This window comes from Acomys russatus, chromosome 18, assembly GCF_903995435.1.
Source record: "Acomys russatus chromosome 18, mAcoRus1.1, whole genome shotgun sequence".
Lineage (NCBI taxonomy): Eukaryota > Metazoa > Chordata > Mammalia > Rodentia > Muridae > Acomys > Acomys russatus.
Genome location: NC_067154.1, coordinates 58,467,493 through 58,494,123, shown reverse-complemented (window position 1 = coordinate 58,494,123; position 26,631 = coordinate 58,467,493). Strand labels below are relative to the sequence as shown.

The following is a 26,631-nucleotide window of genomic DNA, read 5'->3' as shown; positions in this document are numbered from 1 at the left end:
TTATCTGGGCCGGATTCTCCATCCACGCCGCCAGCCATGTGTTTTTCTTCCATCTAACCCATGGCAGCCTTCCTCTCCTCTTTTCAGGTCTCTCTCCTTCTCCTGGGGTGGTCTTTCCTTTTTTTTTGCCCCCCAGGATCCTTCCTCTTTAAGCCCCACCTATCTCCTGCCCTGCCCAGTTGGGATGGCTTTTTATTAAACAAAAGATGGGTCACAAACAGAAAACAATAATTAACATTAAAATATATCAAACTATCCCCCAACACTTGTTGATCTATAGAAATGTTTTGGCTGATAAAATGTTTGACATGCAAGCACGAGAGCCATGTTTATATCCCTCCCTAGACTCCATATAAAAAGCCAGGTGACATGGCAGTTTGGCCTGTCTGTAATCTTAGAACCTAGGAAGTGGAGACAGGGGAAGCCCCTGGGCGAGCTGCCTGGTGAGACTAGTCAAATAGGCAACCCGTGGGCTTACTGAGAGACCACGCCTTAGTAGATAAAGCAGAGAACAACTCATGAAGAGCCTGTTGTCACTCTTTCTGGTCTCTATGGGTGTGTGCACAGGAAAAACACACACGCACACATATACACACACACAGATACACACAGACACACACAGACACAGACACACACAGACATACACACTTATACACACACACATATTCACAGACACACACATTCACACACAGACACTCACACACAGGCACACATACAGACATAGACATACGCATACATTCACACAGACACACACCCACACACACACACACACACACACAGATAGACACACACACAGACGTACACACAGACACAGATACACACATACACTCACACACATACAGACACACTCACAGACACAGACACACACACATGCACACATGCACACACATACACTCACACACAGACACATACATACTCACAGACACACACACAGAGACACACACACAGACACAAGGACACACACACTCACACACACATAAACTCACACACGGGCACACACACACGATCTCTTGTCACGCATTTGCTTTTACAGCTTTAATAAAGTTATACTAGTGTTGGAATTTCATATTCACTCATTTTGGAAAGCCCCTGGAGAGGTGCTGTCACCTCTGTTGGGAGACCAGTGTCCTTTCTTTACTAGTTGAGTGGGACTTATGCAGCTTCAGGCCTCACAGGGTTTGCTCTTTGGCTTCTGTGCGAGGGCGGGCCAGGCTTGACGAAGATGGCGGCTCTAGTCAAGGCGAGCATGAGCGAAGGCAGCTGGGGCCCTCCATCCCCAGGGCCTCTTGGGCCTTGGTCTCTCCTTGCCTCAGAACTTGGCGCAGGGTCTTCACAAAGTGAATTTAGCAAAAGGCTAAAGTATCCGCTATGGACACACAGGATAAGGACACAGCACCAAGGAGGGAGCATTTCTCCCCTAAGATGGCTGGCCTGCTCTGCTCTGGCCCTCCTGACTTGGTGTGCAGTTTGAAGAGCCAGTTCAGGACTGTGTTCCGAGGGGTAGGTTTTGAGGTGACTGGGTTGCTCTGAGTGCCAAGCTCAGTTATGAGGTCAGTGCTGAGGATGTGAGCATCAGTCTCTGTCCTCTGCTTGCTCTATGGAATGGGCTTCCTGACAGAGCCCACTCGGGAGAGAATTACGAGTCTTTACTAATGTCAGAGTTCCTGAGGCGAGTTGGCTCTTCAGCTTCCCTTTGACGCTCTCATGGCTCTGTCTTCTGAGAATATATTTAACAATGCTTTTGCTAGGTGAATTTGAACATAAACCTGCTGGAGTGGGGGAGAGGAGAAGGGAGAGATGGGGAGGAGTAAGGGAGAGGGGAGGGGGAGGGGAGGGGGAGGGGAAGGAGGAGGGGAAGGGAACGGGGCTAGGCAAAGACAATTGGTGGAGAGTTTGGCAGTGTCCATGATGTTAAGCCCACAATTCTCAGATCGAAGTTGATTTTGTTTTTATTTCAAGCTAGTTGTAGTTCAGTGTGGACTGTATTGTCTTATGTTTGGACAGGACAATTCAGAACAGCCAACCTTCAAACACTTTGGCCTTCCCAAAGCCAGGAACCTCATGCAGCCAGGCATAAGGGTCCAGGGTCACCTGCTGGGAGGAGCAGAGACAGGAGTGTCCAGGAGTTGAGTCAGTGTAGGGCCCTGTCTCAAAAACTAAAGTAAAATAAAATAAGGTGAAGGGTGAGAGAGGAAGGCCCTCCATGCGCATGTGCACTTATGCGTACATGTGCGTACAGGAACACATACATGTGCCAGTCACTGTTGGAACCTTCGACTTTCTCTAGCATTGCGGTTTTCACATTACTGTTCTTCCAGGAAGTTGTGAAGAAATGCCCCAAACTCTGTCATCTCAAAATCAGCTATGTGTACAGGCTCTGTTCCCACCTTTGTCCACCCACACACATCTTACACAGTTACTACATTACTAAGCGTGCAGTCTATACACAGGCTTGTCACTTGTGGAGGATTGCTGAGTGAATGTGTCAACCGCCAGTAAAGCGCTGTTTAGCCAATCAGCTGGGCAGAAGGACAGGAAGTGGAAGGCGGGACTTCCTGGAGGAGAGGAGAAAGGTTGAGGGTTGGAGAGGGCATAAAGTTTTTGACGGTTGGAGGAGGATGGTGGGGCCTTGACGAGGGCCGGCCCACGGGTCATAGTGGCAAGTGCCTGGACTATATGTATGTTATAAGGTGTAGAGCAGTTTGTTTAGTTTACGAGCAGATTAGAATCAGTTCAGTCTCTGCCCGGAGAAGTGCTGGCAGCTTTAGTCTCCCTGTGTCAGTTATTTGCTTTGTAGGTCGAGTGGATACAAAATACTGTAACAGTCACTGTATGGGCTTCTGCCACCATTACCATGATCTTTTGCTGACAGCGTGCTGCCTCCTTGGTTCGTGTTTTGAGGTATATATTCCAAAACCCATCTCCAGATGGGTTTGGGGGTCATCGTGTGTGCACACAGTTGACTATAGCAGCGCTTCTTGGGTGCTGACCCTGTATTAGCAGGGGGTTATGGCATGCCTGAGGGTAGACTGTATGAGGAACTTACTGATTGCTAGCTTCAAAGGAAATGCTAGTAGGTTTTTGTTTTTGTTTTTGTTTTGTTTTGTTTTTTGCCAAAATATTTCATAAGAATTATTGTATATTTCTACCAAAAGTTAGTATGGCTCCTAAAAGAAGTATTCCTGTGTTGTGTAATATTTGAGAGTCTCCTGTTGCATTTGAATGAAGTTCTCTTTTTCTTGAGTACTTTAGAGTCAATTTAAGAGGAAGGAGGATTACCTAGATAGATTCTGTCTATCTTAGGTGTCTGAGTTTGACATATGCATACAGCTCTTGTTGTCAACGAGGTAATGATAACTTCTGTGTAGATTGTCCCTTTCTGTCTCTTTCCTGTCAGCCTTGCCTCCTTGTCCCAGCTCCAGATCAACACTGATTACATTTCTGTCATTGTAGATTGGTCTTTGCCTCCGCTCCATGGAGTAGATGGATTCGCGCTGAGGACCTTGCAACTCTCTCCCTCCCCTCTGCAGAATGCTTTTGAGCCCCCCCCCCCCCCCCCCCCCGCCCAAAACAGTCCTGTATGGTGATTGCTATTGATTTGTTGATTTATTTTGTGAGGAGAAAAGGCCTCACTCTGCAGCCTGTGTTAGCCTTCAACCCAAGGTGAGCATTCAGACTGCCGGGTCGGCGGATAGTTTTTCCTGCTTTTGTGGAATTCACACATAGCTGCTGGACTTCTAGCTTGCTTCCAGGTTTTGGCTGTTAGCAGTTAAATGTGCTGTCAGTGGTCTCACATGTGTTTGCTAGCGGACACCGTTTCTTTTAGATGAACACCCCAGAGTGGGATGGTAGGGTTCTGCTGTGGCTGTGTTTCCTTTTCAAAGAAACTGCTGAATGGCTTTTTTTTTTATTTTTTTTTTTTTATTCTATATTCGGTGCTAAGAATAAAGTTGGTTCTCGGATGTTGATTTTTATTTTGTCAATGACTAACAGACAGTATTGCATATTTCTCTGAGCTTCTTTGCTGTTCACATCCCACTGGGTGAAGGAACAAATAAAAAAGTCCACAGTTCTTTCCTTACCCATATATAAGCAGTTTTCAGCGTGCCTCCCTCTGCTCGTAGCGCCAAGATTTCATTAGTGTACTCCACTCCCAACTGTAAGGCATCCTTCCACAGGCCAGGGGTGGGCAGTCTGTGGCCCTTCCTCCGCTAGCCACCTCGATGCTGTGCTTCTGACGTCAGCATGTCTCTCCATTGCGTGTGTCTCTGTAGTCGGTGTTCCTAGTTGCTCAGGCTGAACTCTTTACATTTCTTTTTCTGACTAATTTTCTTTCAGAGATCCGGTCATGACCCTGCCTGTGATCGGGGAGCGTGGGGTGGGGGTGGGGTCTGATGACCTTGGATCTTTCATTAACTTACGGAAGTCGGAAACTATTTGGCCAGTGGATCTTTGTTTTAATATTCAAGGTTCTTGAAATTAACTTTTACTCATCATGTGAAATCGTGGATTTCATCATAACATTTTCAGGCATGTGCACATATCACCCACCACCCTCCCTTGTCTCTGAGCACTGTATCTTTTAAATTCTTCCTTGACTCAGTCTTAACACTCTTCTCTCTCAGACTGCTAGTTCACAGACCACGTGACATTGTCTCTATTCCATTTTAGTGTCTCTGTTACTTTAAAAGGCCTACCAAGAATGCCCAGTAATTCAAAACAAAACACTTTGATGTTCTTTTTGGTTCCAGAGTGTCCACTGTGTTGTTTCTTTCCTTTGTACTTTTGTTGAAAATGGCTCTTTAGTCATACTTTCCCTTAACTCTTTGGGCAAATTTGAGCATATTTTCCTCAATCCATATAGTGCTTTCTTTAGATACTTTAAGATTCGCTGTTTGACCAACTTGCCTTTGCTTTAATTGGGGAAAGGCATTGATTTTTGTTATAAAGACTGCCTTCTCGCTGTTGGTTTCCTCTCCCTGTTTCCCGTGTGCTCGAGGTTTGAAGTTGTTAAGTGGCTTGTATATTTATTCAGGTCCCCGTGTGGTCCTGCGCCACTAACCCCTTTCTTCTGAAGAACACTGGATTTTTGTGCTCACGGGGCAATTTCCCTACTGGCTGAGCACTTTGCTTCGTTCTGTGCTTCAGGGTGGCAGAGCTTGGGAAATCCTACAGTGAGCCTTCCCGGCCCGCGACTGGATAGGACTCAGCTTCCGCACCCAGTGTCTGAGGGGCTTGGCAGGCTTGGCCTTAGTTTTTCTGGGATAAGGCTAGTTTGTTTGGGGCGGGGGGTGGGGTGGTGGTGGGGTGTGTCCCTTACATCAGCACTGTCTGTGTGAGCTTTGCCACCGCTGTGATGAACAGACCCAAACAGGAGGGAATTGTATCGGCTTTTGAGTTTCAGGGGTTCGGGCCATAGTCTATGTGCCTGCCTCTGCTGTGAGCACCTTACTGGTGGAGTTGTGTGGTGAGGCAGAGCTGTGTACCGAGTGAGAGATAGGAAGCAGAGGCCGGGCAGAAGATGCCTCCCCCTGTTACCTCTCCCAGTGACCTTCTTCCTTGAGCTAGGCCACATCTACAGTTTACAGAACATCCAAAAAAGGTGCCACTTGCTGGAGGCCAAGTATCCAATATGTGAGTCTCTATGGGACACTGCGTAACTAGCGTTCTCTGAGGAGGTGGTGCTGCCCTGTGCAGTGTGGGATGCCAAGTACCAGAGTCCTTTATCTCAGGATCCAGTCCTGCGCATGACCTTTTCTTCTCTGTTATCTGCAAACATTGGCCTCATAACTGTCCTGCTCCGCTGCCGTTTATGGTGGAGCAGAAGGTGTGGGCCAGTGTAGTGTGGGTTCGACAGCCTGGATGTTTATAAGCTACAGAGCCGGAAGCTCTGTGGGTACCGGGCAGGGTGTGCTGGCACACCTGTTGTGCCTAGGGCTTACCTTCCGTGCTGAGCAGAGAATGATGCTGTGTGTCAGAAAAGGGCCCGCAGGTTTTCTTGAGTCACACAAGTGCTTTATAAGCCATGCCACCCCCTCCCCCCCCCCCACTCTCCACCCCCCTGGCGGGGGCCAGGATGTCACCTCTAGCCTTTTCCATTACTCCAGGAAAGGTCTTGTAAATCTGTATGTTGAACTTCTGTCCTCGGGAACATTTGGAACATGCTGTCTTAGAGGATGGTGGCAGGCACAATAGTTGAGGGCCCATGTGGCAACAGATGTGGCCTCCTTGACGGGGATGGGACAGCAAGAAGTCTGCGTTCTGTTACCTGTGTACATGCTGAACTCACAGCGGCGATGCCAGAAGTTTCTGCTGGTAAAACCGCTTCGCAGATGTGTAATGAATTCCCATCCTCTTTCAGTTTTTTTTGAAGGTATCTATCTAGATTTAGGGTTTGTAGTTGGTGGTTATTTCCTCCCAGATCTTCAAAGGTAATTGGTTTGTTTTTTTTTTTTACGACATTTCAACCACGAAGGTTAAAAGTCGCGGTACAGTGCACGAAGCATGGAACAGAACATCTCAATGGTCCGCCAGTATCAGTTACGCGCACATCCTTCTGCGCCGTCACTGCCTCTGCTGTTCCTGGAACCCCTTCCACCTTGCAGAACCAGATCATTGTAGCCATTAAATACTGACTCCCGTTCTCCACCCCTCTCCTTGTCCCCAGCAATCACCATCCTGATTTCCAGCTCTGTGACCTGGTACACGCTGAGCACATCGTTTATGAGGAGCCCCGAACAAGGTCGAGACTCAGTAGGCCTCAGTTCCAGTGCGGGAAAATAGTGCAGGCAGGTCATTGTTTGTGGTGCTGTGTCTTCAGCTCCAAGAACGCATCATCTCAGCTGTTTTTATGTCCTTGCTTCCTCCTCTGCACTCCCTCAGGGACCCATTAGTAAAAGCAGAGTCACTCTCTCTGTCCCTGTCTCCTGCAGGCTCCCAGATGTTGGCCTGTGGTTGCGCCTGGGTAACATCATCTTTCTGCCCAGATGAGTAGGGAAATGCAGGGTTTGAGGGAAGTAGCTTGACAGCGACTGTGCTTCCTGCAGAGGGCAGCCCTGCGCTGGGCCTCTTCTCCTGGTGGCCTTGTTCTTTTTCTTGGAAAAAGTTAAGAATGTTTGGTGCATGGCACAATGTACATTACCTAGACCCATGATCTCAAGTCTGTTATTTTTTTCTCTTCACGGCAGAAGGAATGTTGCCTCAGGTCTCTTCAAAATGTCCTAAGTGGCTTTGGGGGGAAAGGAACGAGTGAGGGAGCTAATGTAGTAATATTAAGAGGTCTGCATTGCTGTGTATGGTTTATCACCTGCTCAAGGGCAGAAAGTAAAACTGTACACACACACACACACACGGTTACAGTGCATGTTTGGAGGTCAGAGGACAACAATTTTTGGGAATTTGTTTTAGGGATTGAACTTAGGCTGTCAGGCTTGGAAACAGCCACTTTTACCCACAAGCCACCTCTCACGCCCAGTATTTTGCTTTTGACTGATTTTCAGTAAAATTATATGCCATGGAAGGTCTGCTGATGTCATATTGCTCTTCCCAGTTGCTCTTGTGGCCAGAAAGAAGGCACATGATGAAAAAGAATTAATGGAAAACTTTATGGTAAAAAATAATTGTACATACAACTGTTATAAAGGAATTGACTTTGGACTCACATGGAAGGTTTTATTGTTAAACCTGCCATTTTCCAGAAGACATAAGGTATAAACACATTTTTTTGTAGTTTCATATTTAAAGACAAATCAGGACAATATAAAAGGAATTTTAAGAAGATTCTAGAAGTCTGTCTTTCTGTCCATCCCCTGAGAGGCATGTTCAATTTCTGTTGTCACCAGCATTATCTTGTTGGGGTTGTCACACTGTTTTCTGCCAGCTGATCTTCACAATTGTGGTCCCACCTTCTGTCTTCTCACTCAGTGTGACGTCTCTTCCAACAGAGGGCTTGGTGGCAGAAGGGTTTGTGTGTGAGAGGCCTGTCCGTTATCCTGTGGGGACGTGAGTCCACTTTGAACAGACTGCACATTGTCCTCTTTTTCATGATACCTGTGGTGCTGCTTAAGTTGAGTGTGTCCCCTATAGCACTCCACTGAGGACACTCACTCACCAACGCGCCTCTTCTTAGTTCACAGTTCAGTTTCCTAAGATGCGTCCACATGCCAGGGACATCCGAGGACCGCTGAGGTGCACAGTAATTGCGTCTAGCATCTTTCCCAACCATCCTATGCTTGTTGAACCTGATTGACCATGCTTTGATTGGGCTGCAGAAGCACTGGGCCTCCCAAGGCTTTAGAGAGGCCAATATCAGGAATTTTTGGTGGCTTTTAGCAAGCCTGATCTCTCCGGGAAGGGGACGAGGGGAGGGGATGTGGAGGCTTCTATGCATTTCACTCTCTTGCATTTTTCTGTGTGCCTGACTCTCAGCATGACCTCGGAGCACGGATCTCAGGGTCCCCCCCACCCCCCCGTGCCCCAGGTGTGTTCACATGGTAACGCTTGGACACACACTTATCCAGGGCCAGACAGACCTGGCTAAGAGGTGGGGACACAGGGAGTGGTGGTGCTTTGGGCAGGTGACTATTGCACCCTTCAGAGCTGGACAGGTTGGCTAGCCATGGGCCGTCAGATAACTGTTAGACTACAGAGAGTGGCAGGTTGTTGGCTTTGTCTGTACTTTGTCATTTCCTTGAGTCAGTTTCCCTCTGCAGAAGGAAGGAGCAAGACCGGCCTCGTGTGGCAGTTCCCCCGTTAGGCTCCTATTGCAGGAGGATGTTGGGCAGATCCTGGATCCTCCCTTTGAAAAACAGCATGCCTGTCTGTAGATTGCGCAATCATAAGGACAGCGTGACAGCGTCTCCAGGCATCTCCAGCGCATGGTACTGGGAAAACACAGGTGGTGTTCTGCTTCAGGGAGCTCAGCATGCCCGTCATAGTTGCCTGTCACTGTCCCGCTTCATTTTCCTGGAAGCTGCATTAGGTGGCAGACGGGGTGGTGTCATGGACTCTAAATGCTGACGGTCCCTCAGTTGTTTACACTCTACTCTGCTTTGACCTACTGGTCTCAAAAGTAAGGAATGGGAGGGATAGTGTGATGGCCGTCTGAGGGACAGGTGTCAGTCTGATAACAAGGGACAGGAGAGGAGAATAGACTGTGCACAATCCGAGCACACAGGCATGGGGCCCTTTGGGAGCACTGAGGGTCAGTGGCTCTGGCAAGAGTGAGGTGGTGAGCAGTCTGCAGTGTGACGGCCATGAGGTTTCTCCATCACCAGAGAGAGACTTTCAGGGGGCTTCTGCTGAGATGGTGCTGGACGCTCTGCTAGCCCCGTGTTGCAGCTGAGGTCCTGACTCAAACAACCTAAGGAAGAGAGGAAGGTTTATTTCTGCTCACAGTTGGAGAGTAGAGTCCGTTGTGAAGGGGACGCATGGCGACAGGAGCAGCGTGTGGCGCATGGCGCTGGCAGTCAGGGATCACAGAGAGATGGGGGTGATGCTCACCTCTGTCTCTGTTGTGCAGCTTAGCACCACAGGCCCTAGGATGCTGCTTGCATGGAGGGTGCCCACATCACCTCCCCAGACCCAGGAAGTCTGTCACAGACAAGCCCAGATGTTTGTTTCCATAAATAATTCTCATTTTTTTTTCAATTAAGATCAGTCTTCACAGATTCCTGAAGCGAAAGCACATTCCACCAGTCTATAAAAGTCACTTCCATGAAAACTAAGGACAGTTGTCCTCAATACTGCCCACATTGATGCATGGTATTTATATATGCATAGTTAGGTTTATGTTTCCTGTTTTCTGCTAAAAGTAATCCAGTTAGGAAAAATAGTTTATCAAATGAATAGGAGATACTGTTTGCTTTTTATTTATTATTATTTATTATTTATTATTTTTAAAATTTGTTCATGTGTGTGACTGTGGGCCTACTTGTCTGTATGGTAGCTCAGGCTTGCAAGTGCCCTGAATAGGGCACCACATCCCCTGGAACTGGCATTGTAGGGGGTTGTGAGTGATCCCCGGAACTGAACCTTGGTCCTCTGCAAGAGCAACCAGTGCTCCTAATGGTGTGTGTGTGTGTGTGTGTGTGTCGCCACTCACAGGAGGTCAGTTCTGGTAACTGGACTCAGGTCCTTGGACTTGGTAGTAAGAGCCCATACCCGCCGAATCATCTGGCCCAGGCACTGCTTTCTACCAGGCCTGACCACGAAGTGTCTGAGCATAGTCTTTGCATTTTTATGCTTGATTGTCACTAGGATTCTTGGGTATGCAAAGTAACATCTCTACCCATATTTGGGGATTCCAGTTTTTCTTTTCTTTTCCTCTCTCCCTCCTTCCATCCCCTTTCCAGTGCTGGAATCAAATCAAAAGCCCTGAGCCTGAGAGGCAGCTGCTGTGTCACTGAGCCGCGGCTTCAGCCCTGTTTCTCTTCCTGTAAATAGCTTCCGTAGCTGTTCTTCAAGGTTCTGACTAGATAGCACCCTCAGGCTTTGCTCCTGTCTTTCAATCTTGTCCTCCCTCGAGTTCCTGCTTCGTTCTTCAGATTGTAAGTTACAGAAATAAGAACATAGTTTTGCAATGCCAGATACTTGAGAGGCTAAAGCAGGGCGGTCACAAGTTCAAGGCCACACTGTGCGACTAGGTGAGATCTTGTCTCAAAATAAAAAAAAATAACACGAGGGGTTAGGAATACAAGTCAACAATGGAGAGATTACTCAGCATTGTGAGGTTTGAATCCTAGTTACACACACGCACACACACACACACACACACACACACACACACACACACACACTCACGCATACGTTAGTTATTCTGAAAGTAGGCCAATTGAAGCTATTGTTAATTGTCAATTATTTTTTTAAAATTTCGGATGTGAATTTTCAGGTCTAGAATGCTGTTTTGTTCTTTTTGATGGTGTCCGTTTCCCTCCTAAAATCATGTATCTAGTTATTTGTTGTAGCATGCTTTTCTTTAGCTCCATAAACATGATTACAGACGTGGTTTTATACTTCTTTCCTCATGCCATGAGCTGGATACATGTGCATCTTTCTGGTGACACCCCCTCTGTGATTCTGGGCCACTGTCCTTTGTTTTGTTGTTTTTTTTCCTTTGCTTGGGTAGTAATCTCTCTACCGTGTTGAGCCGGAGTGTTAGACTGTAAAGAGTCCAGGTTTCAGGGCACTGGTTTCGGTTTCTGATGCTGGTCCTACCAGAATGGTTTTGTCTGTGTTTTGTGTATCTCAGCTGTAGGGCACCTATTTCCATGCGGAACACAGTCCAAGGGCCTGGCCAGCCCTGTAGACAGATCTTTATCAGTAATGCATGGCCTTCCTGGTTAGTCAGTGAATGCCCAGGCAGTCAGGAGGAAACTTTTGTGTTGTCTGGGCAGAGCCCTGGCGTCTCCCAGCCATGCTGACCTCAGACTCCCACTCTGGCACTCAGCCCGCCCCTGCACAGTGAAGGCCTTGGCAAAGAACCTTTGGTAAGCCAGGCGTGGTGGCGCATGCCTTTAATCCCAGCACTGGGGAGGCAGAGGCAGGCGGATCGCTGTGAGCTCGAGGCCAGCCTGGTCTATAAAGAGAGTCCATGACAGCCAAGGCTATATAGAGAAACCCTGTCTCACAAAACCAAAAAAAAAAAAAAAAAAAAAAAAGAACCTTTGGTAAATTCCCATAAAAAATCCTTGGCCCATCCTCTGTGGCTGTGACCCACAGACTCTCTGTGTGCCTCTCCCACTCAGCGTGGGCATCTCTTTTCCTTGGATTGGGGGAAATGCAGGTGTGCTTGGACAAAAAATGGCCCCAGGGCAGAAAGCCAGGCGAGTCCCAGCCCGCTCTAAGTTTCTTTCCCTCAGGGCTCACAGTCCTGCAGGGCCTGTGGTCAGGGCCTGGGGACAGCTGGTTCCTGTGCTGCTGGCTGTGGAGTGGAGGGCAAGGCCAGCAGACCGGCACCAGTTAATTACTCTGATGATGGAGGCCAGGCTCTATCAGCTGTGTTTGTTACTGATAATATTAAGGGCATGTCAGTGTTTTTTGTTATTGTTGTTTTTGTTTTGTATTGTATTTGTGTTTGACTCAAATGTATTATGAGAGATTTCTAAAAACAAAACAAAACATACTAATTTTTTTGGACAGATTGCACAGCTCTGGCTAACTTCTGGAATGTCCTCCGTGTCTGGACTTCCACAGCCTGGGCCTTCCTTCCTTGCCTTACAGATCTGCTTGCTGACAAGCAGCCCTGCACAGGAGAGGGTCTTGCCTTTGACACATTTGTCACAGGTGTCATTGGTGACTCATGGCTGTCAGTGCTTGCTGCTGACAGTGGTGGTCTGAGTGCTGAGTCAGATTGCATGCAGTTGTGCTGACTTTCTTTTCTGTTTGATGATGATGATGATGATGATAGTTTTTTGAGACAGGGTTTCTCTGTGTATGTAGCCTTGGCTGTCCATAGCCTTGGCTGTCCTGGACTTGCTTTGTAGACCAAGCTGGCCTCAAACTCACAACGATCCGCCTGCCTCTGTCTCTCGAGTGCTGGGATTAAAGGCGTGCGCCACCGCGCCCGGCTATTTCTTTCTTTCTTAATACTCAATTCAGGATTAGAGTATGGTATGCCTTTCTTGTGGTTCATCTCATTCTTCCTTTATTCATTCATACAGGCTTCTTCCCCCACCTCCAAGGTCCGACTTTACAGATCAGTGTGGCCTCTAGCTCAACCCTCCTGCTTTTACCTGTAGAGTACTGGGGTTTCAGCATCATGGGGCCATGCCTGGCTGTCATTTTACTTTAACTATTAGCATTAGGTCTCAAGGTTGGCTGTGATGCTGCACGCCTTTAATCCCAGCATTTGACAGGCAGAGGCAGGCAGATCTTTGTGAGTTCAAGGCCAACCTAGCCTACATAGTGAGCTCTAAAACAGCCAAGGCTACATAGAGAAACTCTGTCTCAAAATAACAAAAACAAATCAAATTAAAGTTAGATATCAAATACTCACTCTTAAAATATACAGTGTATTTTCTGCATGCAAGATTGGCACATGTTTGAATATGAACATTGGGGCTAAAAATATTTTGAGATAGCATCAGTGATCAAGGTCACTGGCTTCTGTTTCTTTCTGTAACACCTGTATGCTCTTGCTAATGTACAGGGTGCTGCTGTTGTTTTCTTTCTTGAGACAGGGTCTCATTATATAGTCTCAGTGTGTGTGTGTGTGTGTGTGTGTGTGTGTGTGTGTGTGTGTGTGTGTGTGTGTGTATGTTTTCAGAACTGGGAAGAAAGAGGCTTGAGGCCAAGTTTTAAACTGAAGATAGGAAAGAGGGCGGTGGTGGCACAGGCCTTTAATCCTAGCACTTAGGAGGCAGAGGCAGGCAGATCTTCATGAGTTCGAGGCTAGCCTGGACTACAGAGGGAGTTCCAGGACAGCCAGAGCTGTTCCACAGAGAAACCCTGCCTCAAAAAACAAAACACAAAACAAAAACAAAGAAACAAACAAACGAGCATTAAACAGAAAATGGTACAATATATACCAGGTTTTATTAGATTTTCTTTTTTTTTTTTTTTTTTTTTGATAGATTTTTTTTCTCATATGCTGTACTCTAATTAAGGTTTTTCCTCACTCTTTCCTTCTAGTTCCTCCCCACCTCACCTACCATTTATATCAACCCTCTTTCTGTCTCTCATTGTAAAGCAAACAGGCTACTAAGGGATAATAATAAAATAATATAAAACAAAACAAACACCTTAGAGTAAGACAGAACAAACAGACAGAAGAAAAAGAGCCAAGAAAAGGCACAAGACACAGACTTAGGCACAGAGACCCGTTGGTTCTCATACTTGGGAGGACCATAAAAACACAACACCAGAAGTCGTAATGTCATAATATCATACTGTATTTGCAGAAGACCTGTAGTACTAAAAAAGAGAAAGCAAACAAACAAAAAATAAAAACATAAATAAAAAGGAAACTAAACAATAAAAGTTCCGACACGGCGCTGTGAGATAAGGCTCCTCCAGAGATGCTCTAGGCTCGTTTCCGTCAGGCGTCCTGTAGGGCATGCAGCCTACCCTTCCCCACTGAGATGCCCTTGTTGAAAACTAAACTGTCATTTCCAAGTGGTTATCAACTGGAGACTGCTTCTGCGTCAGGGCCTAGGGCGTGTGTCCACTCTTCCTCTCAGCTCTAGGACCCCATCTAGTGCAGATCCATCCAGGCCCCGGCCTCCCATATAGTCACACATTTTCATTACTTTTTTTTGAGAATTTCACGCATGCACACAACACATCTTCATCAGTCCATACCCGCTCTTTCCGTGCCCCCTCCCTGACATCCCTACCCTTTGCCAACTTCATGTCCTCTTGTTGCCTTTTCTGGCCCACTGGTGCCAATTTGTGCTTTCCGTATTCTCACATATATGGCGCCGTCCCCTGGAGTGTGGCTTTTCTCTTTCCTGCCTTTAGGTCTGTACCTTGTTCTGTAGCCCGGGCTGGCCCTGAACGTCTGTGATCCTCCTGCCTCTGTCTTCCAAGTGTCAGAATCACAGGCAGATGCCGCTTTGCTGAGCTGTTTTATGTCTGGAACTGTGTGTCCGCATGGATTTGCTCACGTTTAGTGGTTTGGCTTGTGTCTGGCTTCCCTTTCCATTCACTTAACGGCTCGGCTTTAGCTACTTCCTGCCTACCTTCCCAGCCCAGTTTTGGGTCTTCTCTACTTGCCTGTCCCATCTTTCTCTTCTCTGTGCTCCCCTGACCCCGATACATGCCCTTTGTCCCCTGAAGCTGTCTCAGCCTCTGTGGTTCCCCGACCACCATGCTGGTGCCTCAGCGTGTGCCCCCTGCCCCTCTGCCTGTGCCCTCCATGCTGGAGGAGGAGCCCTCCCTCAGCGTGTGCCCCCTGTCCCTCTGCCTGTGCCCTCCATACTGGAGGAGGAGCCCTCCCTCAGTGTGTGCCCCCTGCACCTCTGCCTGTGCCCTCCATGCTGGAGGAGGAGCCCTCCCTCAGTGTGTGCCCCCTGCACCTCTGCCTGTGCCCACCATGCTGGAGGAGGAGCCCTCCCTCAGTGTGTGCCCCGTGCCCCTCTGCCTCTGTCCTCCATACTGGAGGAGGAGCCCTCCCTCAGCATGTGCCCCCTACACCTCTGCCTGTGCCCTCGTGTTGGATCACAGGCCTTCTGCACAGGCCTACCGTAGTCTCTGGAGAAAAAAAGCTGTGTCTCACCAATCGTGGGACTCCCTGGGCCTCTGGCTCCTCTCCGTGGCAGATAACCAGTAAAGAAAAGGGGAGCTGTTCTTCTTTCATTGTGACTCAAGGAGACAAGTTAGGGCCCGTTAGCATATACAAAGCCGGAAGCCATGACCGTGTGTACTTAAGTGATATCTCACAGAGAAGTAATACCTGATTCAGTGTTTATAATCCAAATCGCATCGTTTTTATCTCCCTTCACAATCTCCCCACTGAATTGTTGCAAAGTTTCTTCGGTAGGCTATGAAGTGCAAACTGATGGTTGTTCATGAAAACACAGAGCTGGGATTTTCTTCTGCTTCTTTCAGCTCCCTCGCTGTCCCTGGAGGGTACGACCGTCAGTGCCAGCCGCTAGGACGGCCATAACGAGTCATCCTGGCTTTTGGCACATGACACCCCATGGAAATACTTGTCTCTGTTTCCTACGCTTGACAGAGTGTCGTTACAGAGCACGATTCTCCATTTGTTCCTTGATTCCAGGCACTTCGGTTAAGTAACTCGGCCATGGGGAAGACGACCACGGGCCAGATAGTCAACTTGCTCTCCAACGACGTGAACAAATTCGACCACGTACGTTCCATCTCTTGTCAGCTCGCGCCCTAGTTCTTTTTCTCTTTGACCTGTTGGGATGCGAGGGGTTTGGTGTAGACTGGGGCCTTTTTGAAGTTGTGAGAAAGGTGCTTTAAAGCCTCACGCCTGTGTTCGGCATAGATGCAGCAAGACGTGTTGATCCCGTAGGGTCCAGCTTTGCTTTTCTAATGTTGCCTGCAACGCACCACTCACTACAGTAAGTAAGGCAGAGAGCAACTTTATTAAAGCAATAATACTCTGGAGGGGCTGCCCCCCCCCCCCCGACCTTTAGCTATGAGGCGGCTAGCTAGTTGCCTTTCTCCTTTCCTAAAGGACCAAGTTTTGGGGGGCAAGCATGTCTAGTATAGCCCCTCTATGCGGTGCCTGGTACATAGGAACACTTTGATAAACCATGACACATAGTGATACCTAACTAAGAGTCACGGCTTTCCTGTCCACACCCGTTTTTTAATACTGAACTTACAGATTGATTTGTCTAGCTTCTGTTCAGCTCTCTACCGCACTGCAGCCACCCCCCCCCTTTCAGCTTTTCATTCATCAGACATAAACTTCATCCCCTATTAGACTTGGGGACACACAAGACACTTGATCTGGGAGAAGGTCTCCTCTTCTGTTAAGAGGTTCAGCACACGAGCAATGGCTACCGAATGTGAGGGGGTCTCCATAGCACAGGCTTTTCTGAGGTGTTGGGGAGACTCAAGGGAGATGGGGTTCAGTTATGTGCCTGAGGTTGTTCCGGGGATCACTGCTCTAACAGTGAGGAAGAAAAAATATTAGCATCCTCTCTGGCATGGTGCAGTACAAGCCCACTGTCTACCGTCCAAGTGTGGCATCTGCAGTGAGTACCTGCCATTCTGCCTCAGCAGATTGAAGCCCGCTGTAACCTGTATGGATTCTTGTCTTCTTGTCTGGAGCATAGTGTTCTAGATGCGTTTATATCGGTCTTGTTTCATTTACAGTCCTAAGTATGTGTTTGCTTCGTATCCGCAGGTGACAATTTTCCTGCACTTTCTGTGGGCGGGGCCGCTGCAGGCCATCGCAGTGACCATCCTTCTCTGGGTGGAAATAGGAATTGCCTGCCTGGCGGGCATGGCCGTTCTGGTAATTCTTCTGCCTCTGCAAAGCTGTATTGGGAAGCTGTTCTCATCACTGCGGTAAGAGGGATGCTGGACCGAAAATATGTGCTGATTGGTTAACACAAGCCACCTGCCTGAGACTGCTACCCGGAAGCGGAAATAAACGCTTCTCATATTCTCTGCTCTGTGTATGCTGCAGGCTCTTCAGGCTTAGCTGGGTTTCGAGGGTGGGGTGGGGTAGAGGGGTTGGGACGGTACTCCAGCCATAAGCCAAGGGCTGGTCTTCAAAGGGCAAGATGAAGCCATAGGCTGGCTGCTCCCAATTGTCTCTTCAGTGTCACCACATAAATAGCATCCTTACTGTAAGTTACATGTATAGCTGTTAGTCAAACCTAAGTGGCAAAGCGAGTCCAGGACAGCCAAGGCTACACTGTCACTGTCTCGAAAAAACCCAAAACTACACAAACAAAACAGAAGTGATAGTAAACCCAATTATTTTATGTCTGTATATTTTACCACATCCACCCACCCATCCATTTGTCTATTGCGTGTCTGTGGGGTGGGTACACTCGTGTCACCATGCATATGTGAAGGTCAGAGGACAACTTGCAGAAGCATTTCTCTTCTTTTACTGTGTGGGTCCCTGGGGCGGAGGGACCTCAGATCACCGTTCTTGGCATCTCACAGTCCCAATCCAGATGTTTAATAGATTCAGTCCACACTGCACGTTACGGAGCTGTGCTCACATATGCACATGTGTGCATTGTTTCTGCCCCAATATTTCCACTGAATTACAAGCCCTCGGGGGCCTTTCTGTTCCTGTCTCCCTCCACCTCTGTCAGCTGTGTTGCTTCAGACTTGGGTGTCTGTTGCCCTCCCTTCCCACGTGGGGGGCCTCTCAGGGAGGCATAGTGGTTGTGTCAGAGTCATTTTTGGGTTCTCCTCCAGCAAACATTGAAAATGCCCCATAATAGTCAGGGTTGGCAGAAATGAATGATTCCTTGTGCGGCCTTTTATGTGTGTGTCGTGTGTAGGACCCACCCATGTTGTGGGAGTGTAAGAGCCGCAGGGCCGCCGTGGACTCTGGGTCCCTGCCTGTGCCTGTGGCTGATACACAAAGGTTGGCTGCCTTCGCTGTGGCTCATGTGTCACATCGTCCCCTCAGGAGTAAGACCGCAGCGTTCACTGACACCAGGATCAGGACCATGAATGAAGTCATAACGGGCATGAGGATAATAAAGATGTACGCGTGGGAGGAGTCATTCGCTGACCTCATTACCAACCTGAGAAAGTGAGTCTTGGTGTAGACCGTACTGTGTGCTGCACTGTGCTATTTCTTAATTTTACTACCCTGCTGTGATACTTGTCACCCCGCATGTGGCAGTTGTTACATATGATGACCCAGGACATCTGTTTTAACTGGGGCTTCTGTGTATCACATCACTCCTAGGCAACGACTTCATTTCTCATTCTTCCTGTTTGCTTTTTGTTGTTTGTTGTTTTGCACCTGGCACAGGGCGTTTATAGCCTCTCGTAGCTCTGGACTCCGATAATGTCTGTGTCTACATGTGGGGGACATTTCAGATGTCAGAAGAAAGAGTGAGACACAGCCGGTCCTCTCTGTGAGCTCAGAAATGTGCTAGAGGAGAGAACAGCACGTCTAGAACTGTAGATTCCCCCCAAGACCTTAGCCAGACAGATCTGGCACAGCGCTTCCTGGGGCAGCACAAGTGTAGACTCACGCGTGCCCTGCACAGCCTGCTCTCTACGGGGATGCTGTGATCAAGCTCAGGTCTTCACGCTTTCTTGGAAGCTCTTTGCAGCTGCGCTCCCGTCCCCACAGGCACTTTACCCTGATGGGTGTATACTGCCTAACAGAGGTCCTCATGCGCGTGACATCGATGTTGACATTTCTGTGTGAGTATATGTATTTTCTCTCTCTCTCTCTTTTCCAGGAAGGAAATTTCCAAGATTCTGAGCAGTTCCTACCTCAGAGGGATGAACATGGCGTCGTTCTTCATCGCAAACAAGGTCATCCTGTTTGTGACCTTCACTACCTACGTGCTGCTTGGCAATGAGATCACGGCTAGCCGCGTCTTTGTGGCGATGACTCTGTACGGTGCTGTCCGGTTGACGGTCACCCTCTTCTTCCCCTCGGCCATCGAGCGAGCGTCGGAGGCAATCGTCAGCATTCGGAGGATCAAGGTGTGTACGATTTGTAAGTTGGCCGGTGTCTTTTGAATCAAACGGTGATTTCTCACTTGGCGTCACTGTCTCCGGCGGACACCAAACTGTTCGTCAGTCCCAAGTGATGTATATATGTCCTAGCCTTAGGTATAGAATGCTAAAAGTCCAGAAGAATTCCTGATCGTTTATAGGCACAGTACGAATACCAACAGCATGGGGCTCTTGATAGAGATGGTGAGTGCAGGAGCGTGGGGATTGCGTCAGAGCAGGAAACGCAGGGAAATCCCACCCTTCCTAAGGCTGCGACCCTTCAATACAGCTCCCCATGTCATGGTGACCCCAGCCAGAACATGATTTTCGTTGCTGCTTCATAACTGCAATTTTGCTACTGTGTGAATCATGATGTGAGTATCTGATCTGCAGATGGTCTTAGGGGACCCAAAGGGTCTTGACTCATAGGTTGAGAACTCATGTGACAACTGGCAGGAGCGAGCACAAGCCTGAGTTGAGTGACATCGTCTTTGGCCTGGAAGCGCTCTCCTCCTTAGAGAGGCAGCGGTCTGAGCCAAACAAACCCTGGTTTAAAAACGTCTCCTTCCTTCTTGGATGTTTGCTTGCTCCTCTCTGGTGCTGCCTCTTCCCTCCAGTCTGCTTTTAGCTTTTCCTCACTCTTCTGAGATCCTTTCTCTAGCAGGCGTTACCATTGATTTTCCTGTGTAGCTGCGCCTATGACTTTGAACTGCTGGGGGCAGGTGTTTTTATAACCTTGACACTGTTCTGGTACGTAATGGTGTTAAGTGTTGGTGTGTTGATGAATATGTCTAGAATGGTTGGTTGGTGCCATGAGAGCCGTGGGCACAAACTTTGTTTTGTTTCTGGTTCTTGGTAGTGCTGGTTGTTCGGTGCCAGATTTCCACTAAACTTAGTGACCTTAGGGGAGTCATAGGGGTGGGGGAAGAGGGCTTGCCATAAAAGCTGGGAGGTTTTTTTTTTTCCCTTTCTCTTTATTTTTTTTTTAAGTTTCTAATTTTTTTTTTTTTTTTTTTTTTTCACTTTCAAAGTATCAGTTGGAGTTCTTGGGCCTAAATTGTGTAGCTAGATCACTTCCCAGGAGCCCTAGGACATTGAGAGGAGAGGAGTAGAAAGAAGGAAAGACCCAGAGGACGGAGAGATGTGTAACAAGAAGTTGTCTTCTAGGCTGGACATAGCTCTTATGATGGAACTCATTGCAGATGTGCAGATGTGCAGATGTGCAGATGTGCAGATGTGCAGATGTGCAGATGTGCACGGGCCTGGGAAGGACTGAGCCAGTCTAGTTTCATCGGGGTTAGAAGAAGGGTGAGCCCATGAGCCCGGCCTTCCCTGAAGAACTGTTGGCAGTTAATGCTTGTTTGTGGGAGTTGTGCCATTTTCCTCAGCAGTGTGGCTAGTGATATTTTGCCCTTGCTTCCGTCAACAACCTCACCCACCTTCTGGGTCATACAAAAAGAAGACACGAGTGTCAGGAGGGCTTATTGAGAAGGCGGGCTCCGCAGGAGGGGATGAGGGAGTGGGAAAGGGGGTAAAATGACTACAATTTATCATATACGTACAAGAAACTGTTGCACATTGTACATAATTATTGCCTATAGAATAGCACAGTCATATAGGGCTAGCTCTAGACCAGACCTGAGTTTATCATTCCTTCTGACAATGATCAAACAGCATTGTTGAGGTGTGGTCCATGCTGTTTAATCAATTTTCTTTGCTTTTTTTAACTTTCAAATCCGGGAAGACTATTTTGGGGTATATACTGACCCTAGCACCATTCTACGTAGATAATACAGAACTTTGCCTACTGTGGCTTCCCATGTAATTTCTGCTGTTGATGCAATTGCTTCCCCAGACTTGAGAGCTCTGTATGGGTACCACCAGCCGGGTTGTCTCGTAGTCCTTTGCACATAACAGTGGTCCCTGGGTACTGGCATTGCTGTCCCTGCTGTACAGAGCTAGTACCTCTCATAAGGCGACAGTGCCCAGCACACAGCTGCGATGTGACAGAGCTAGGATCCCGCTGAGAGCTCTGGCCTCTGAGCCGCTTAGCTCCTTTGAGGGTGCAGAAGATTTAAGCATCCAGCCTTGTAAGAAGTCCCTCTGCTTCCTGCAGACGTGGACATTTGAGGCTCTCCTGGCCTCGCTTTGTTTCTAGTACATGTCCCTGCTCTCGGTTATATTCCATATCCATCCCCACTGCTCCGTTATTTTCTCCATGAACTTGGCCTTCTGAGGACCCCTTCCTTCTGCCTTTGAATTCAGGCTTTATTGATGGATGGGACCTTGGGTCAGCTTTCACAGTGGTACCACACGGCCCACAAGCTCTGGCTACATCATGGATGGCAGCTCAGTGCTGTTGGTAGGTAGGACAGTTACAGGATGTATCGATTGTTACTGTGACGGCAGTATACCTCGTGTCCTTGTGTGAAGGAAAGGAGATGGTGGGTATAGGAGCTGGAAGGCCACTAAGATGTGTTAAGTGTGATGTGTGTAGGGACAGGTTTTGAAGCAGGTGCTCAGGGTGCCATGACACCTGGCTCAGCTGTGTCGAGGACTACTGTAGAGGGGGGTAGACCAGCACAAAGGTCATATCAACAGAAACGAATAGTGCTCATGGGGCTTGTGAAATTGGATTTCTTCAAGAGGAGAAACTTGAAGAGAGATAAACTGTGGTGGAACAGGGGAGAATTGATATCTGGTCGACCTCGAGAGATCCGGTGCCAATCAGGGATGCTACCGTTAGTCTTAGCGTCACACCTGTCCACCTGCCTCCTTGCTGGACGTGGGCTTCTGCAGGCAAAGACGGCAGCCCTAGTCATATAGAGGCTCCGGTGTGGCTGGCCTGTGCGAATGAAAGCAACAGATTACATCTTATGCTACTGGGATCTTTGAGAGAGATGCATAGGAAGAAAGAAAACAAGAATTCAGTTTTTATGGAGGATTAAAACAGTATTATGGTTGGAATATAACGTGTTCCATTCCCCTAGCTTGGTCCCCAGCCAGAGGATGCCATCATAGAAAACTGATTGGATCAGGCGGGCTGGACCTAATCAATGGATTCGTCCATCAGTGGACTCCTGATTGGATGTCACCATTGGGAGGTGGTGGGAGGAGTTTTCTGATGTGTGTGAGCCCCATTGGAGAGAGTGGGGTGCTGTGGGAAGCTGTTCTTAGAGGCTACGTCTGGATGTTCCTGACTTTACTTTCTGGATGCTGTGGGGCCAGATGCCTCCTCTGTCGCTTGTTCCTCATACCGTGGGGGTCCAAAGCAATAGAGCCAGCTAGCTTCATGTAGTATTCTCTAAACTGTAAGCCAGGTTGTTTTCTCTGTCGTGAAAAGTGACTGGCCACGGGGTGTTACACCCAAGTCTGTAGCCTTTGGGGCTGATAGGCTAGAATTGTAAGACTGAGAGTATTCTTATGTCTTAGAGTGGAGATGACCTGGGTTGTTTCCTTACAGCCGTGCTTCTGGGCCCATTGCAGCTGCGTGCTTGGTTTGCCTGTGGGTTCAGAATGCTGCAGTGCAGCCCTTCTCACACGTCGGCTACTGTGAGGGTTCATGTACAAACTGGATGTCTGAAGCAAAAGATCCCTGCTTGGGTCACATTCGTGGAGGCTGTAGGTGACAGCAGGGCCATGCGCCCTCAGAAGCCAGTAGGAGATAGACTTTTCTCTCCTGCCTAGTCTCCAAGGGCTGCCGGGTACCATGCCAGCTCTGTGCCCGAGGCCACGTGGTGGTTTGGTACCCGTGTGTCTGTCTGTCTGTCTGTCTCATCTCATATAACGAAGCCAGTTGTGCTAGATTTAGGGCCCACACGTGACCTTGTCTTTGTTACATCTGAAAGGATTCTGTTTCCAAATAAAGACGCATCTCAAGGTTCTGGGTGTCGTAAGGACCAGCGCACGTTTCTGAAGGGAGTGACATATTGGTTCTAGTCCCATAACAAAACACCAGAGCTTATGCAGAAAGCTGTTTTTCATAGTTCTGGATGCTGGCAGGTCCAAGGTCAGGCATGTTTGCCTGCTTTCTGTTTCTCATGGCCTTTTGCTCTGGAGGTTGTGGGGCGTTGTGTCCTTATGTGCCAGAAGACGAAGAGAGCTGGATGCTGTAGGAAGCCTGTCTCATAACAGCTTTGATCCCATTCACAATGGCAGAGCCTGTTCTGTCATTTAATCATCACTTTAAAAATAAACCTACCTCTTAAAAATTTGTTTTTTCATACTAGGCTTCAAGCCAAGGTCATCGCTCAGGCCATATAAGTGTATTAGTACCCAGTTAACAGGCTCACATCATTTTCCCATCAGTGTCAGCATTTATTAATTTTTATAAAATACTGGGTTTCCTTATGGCATTTTGTATGTATATAGAACATGTAATACGCATTACACTTTGATCATCGCCGGTTCCCTCTTCCCTGGTTTCTCTCCCTCTAAGCCCCCTCCTTTTACTTTCACGTATTATCTTTATTGTTTTCTCTTTTCCTTTAGTTATTGTTGTTACAAGGATACGTAGTGAGTGAAAGCGGCCTTCACAGGCTCAAATGCATGCTCAGGCCCTGGCCGAGGCACTGTTTGGAAGGGTTGGGAGCTGTGGCTTTGTTGGAGGAGGTGGGTCACGGGGGGTGGGTTTTGAGGTTTTTAAACATCCACAACAGGCTCATTATTTTTCTGCCTGCTGTCTGTGGATCAGGATGTGAAGGTTCCAGCACCATGCCTTCCTGCACGCCTGGCCCCCCCCCCCCCCCCACCATGATGGTAGTGGACTAACCCTCCGAAGCTGTAATGAAGTATTTTCTTTTATAAGCACTACCTTGGTATGGTGTCTATACACAGCAATAGGACAGCATGCATACGTACATAGATGAGGAAAACCATCTAGTCCACTTAGTGCTGTTCATGTGTCTATGTTTCTAGGGCTGGCCACTTGGCGTTGGAGAACCAGCTGGTGTCTCTTCCTTGGGGAAGACTGACTCGCCCCCTCTCTACAGTCTTGAATTGAACACTTTCGTGTTGGCCATTAAGTTTCAAGACACTGGGAACGTACTTGGGAGGACACAGGTCATTTTATTATGAGCTCCAGGCTAGTGGGGTTCTTTCTAGTATTAGGAGCCCTGAATTATCCCTGTCTCCGGTGCGTGTGGCCTTATGGGGAACACACAGGATGAAGGCTGTAGGTGGATTGAGGAAGGTCACTGTCATCCATGAGGTGTCATCTGTGAAGATAATTCTCACCCATAGGCCTCAGATTAGGTCATAGAGTGGTACTTGGCCACCTATGAAGCTGAGAAAAATGGGCCTTGTCCAGCCGGATATTGAGAGTTTTGTTTCTGCAGATGATTGACATCACATTTTGAAGACAGCCAACAGTTTTTTGTTTTTTTTTTTAAATCAATACACTGTTGCAGGGTAGGCTTGGTCTAGTCTGTTTCTGTGCCACTTTAGTTTTTAATTTTTATATTTAAGCTTTATTTTATGATACATTGTGGTGTGAGCCTGTTGTCTTGTTAATGTTGTTTGTTTTTTCCTTTTCTTAATCTTTTATTTATTCTCTTTGAATGAGATTTGTATATTCCATATTCTCGTGTGTGTGTGTGTGTGTGTGTAAAATCTAGGTCCTATTCGTGAACAAAGACATGATATTTGTCTTTCTGAGCTCATATGTCTTGGTAGGGTCATATCTGGTTCCACCTCTTTTCCTGCAAATGACCCAATATTTTTTTAATGGCCAAATAAAACTGCATTATATTATTTCTTTCACCATTTGTCTGTTGATGACTCCCACAATAAGTCAGCTGTTGTGAGTCATGCTGTGATACACAGATGTGCACGTGGGGTTTCCCAATGACGGAGTGTGACCTGAGAGTTGTCAGGTGAGGTAAGCCCTTTCCTTCCCAAGTTGTGTTTAGCACAGCAACAGAAATCAAAGAGGACAACCACCGCAGCATCTCTCCAGCCCTCTGCATGGCATCTTTTGAGAACAGCCAGTGCTCACTTATTGGGAGACGATGTTGAGGCTTTTGGTATTTAAGTTTTTGAGTCCTTTATATATTCTAGATGTTAATCCCCTGTCATGACTGGCTTGCAGAAAAATTTTCTTCCATTCTTCGGCTGTCTTTTAACTCTGTTGTGTCCTTTGCTGTGTAGAAGCTTTTAGATCCCATTTGCCAGTTCTCGTCATTAATTTCCTCAAACTCCTTTTCAGAAGGTCCCTGCCTGTGCTTGCAGTTTGAAGTGTTTTCGGTTTCCTTTAGCAGTGTCAGAGCGACAGGCCTGGCCTTGAGGTCTTTGATCCGTTTTGAATAGATTTTCGCAGTAGTTTTCCCAGAGTGAATTATGCTTAACATTTGAGGAAGAGCATGAAAGCCTCCTCCTGTTACTAGCAGATTAAAGCAGTGGGCGGGGCTCTGCCCCATGGACCAACTGCTAACCAGGGTGGAACACAGAGAAGTAGCCTTTCCTGCTGTGAGAAGATGCTTTCAAGATGTATTTTAGGATACGGAAATGACCAAGCATGTGCTGCAGAGAATGGTGACCTTGAGGCTACCCAGTGGTGAGCCATGATAATGTTGAGTTGGCTTTCACAAAAGGGAGGCAGGCACATGACTGGGTCATGTCGTGACAGGACATAGGGCATGTCAGGTAGATGGGCAGAGTTGGCCAGCCTTTGCTGCGGTTCCCTGCACTACCTGTACTTCTAGCCTGACTAGATTCTTCCTGGGAGCAGCCTTTGGCTTTCTTCTGGCTTTAGCATGATGTTTGGCACATGGTGAGCATCTTGTAAATATTTATCACACCGTCTTCCATGTGTTTACTGTCAAAAACCAAAACCAAAGCAGTACCAATGCCCAGCTCTGCATGTGTTCAGTGTCTTATCAATATTTTCATTCCAGGAAGGAGCTGCTGAGCTCATTCAAAACACCACCAAGACTTTGCTCATGTCTCTGAAACTTGTGTGCATGAAAGCCAAGAGATGTGTGTGCATAATTTATAATCTGTTAATGCATAGCACGTTCTGATATGAACTGACACTTTGCTTCTAAAGTATTGTTATTAATGTCTTTATTTATTGTGTGTGAGGGGACGCATGCGATGTCAAGGCATGCATGTGGAGGTCGGAGGACAACTCATGGCAGTCTCTCCTTTTATCCTGTGGGACCTAGGATTGAGCTAGCATGGCAGGCTTTGTGGCAGGCACTCTTACCTGGCCCCATGAGTTGACACTTTAAGTATAGTTGCTAAAATAACCTTTAGGCTGTAAGAAGTTTTACACTGTATGCTCTGGGGAAATGCTGGATTTTAATTTGTGCTTTGTTTTTGTGGTTAAAGCAGTTTGTGTTTTTCTTTTCTCTAGAACTTTCTGCTACTTGATGAGCTCCCGCAGCGCAAAGCCCAGGAGCCATCTGACGGCAAAGCCATCGTGCACGTGCAGGACTTAACCGCTTTCTGGGACAAGGTAATGGCCTCGTGACTTCCAAGACACAGTGGGTGACTCCAGTGAAACCGAGT

At 47.7% G+C, this 26,631-nt stretch overlaps 1 protein-coding gene across 1 annotated transcript in view; it reads left to right on the top strand.

Moving 5' to 3' along the window:
* Nucleotides 1-26,631, top strand: part of Abcc4 (ATP binding cassette subfamily C member 4) — a 203,622-nt gene that overhangs the window by 52,253 nt on the left and 124,738 nt on the right. Inside the window, exons 5-9 of the mRNA XM_051160966.1 lie at nucleotides 15,719-15,808; nucleotides 16,820-16,983; nucleotides 18,071-18,196; nucleotides 18,861-19,110; nucleotides 26,477-26,578. Coding sequence (XP_051016923.1) covers nucleotides 15,719-15,808; nucleotides 16,820-16,983; nucleotides 18,071-18,196; nucleotides 18,861-19,110; nucleotides 26,477-26,578 — 732 coding nt within the window. The remainder of the gene's footprint in view (nucleotides 1-15,718; nucleotides 15,809-16,819; nucleotides 16,984-18,070; nucleotides 18,197-18,860; nucleotides 19,111-26,476; nucleotides 26,579-26,631) is intronic.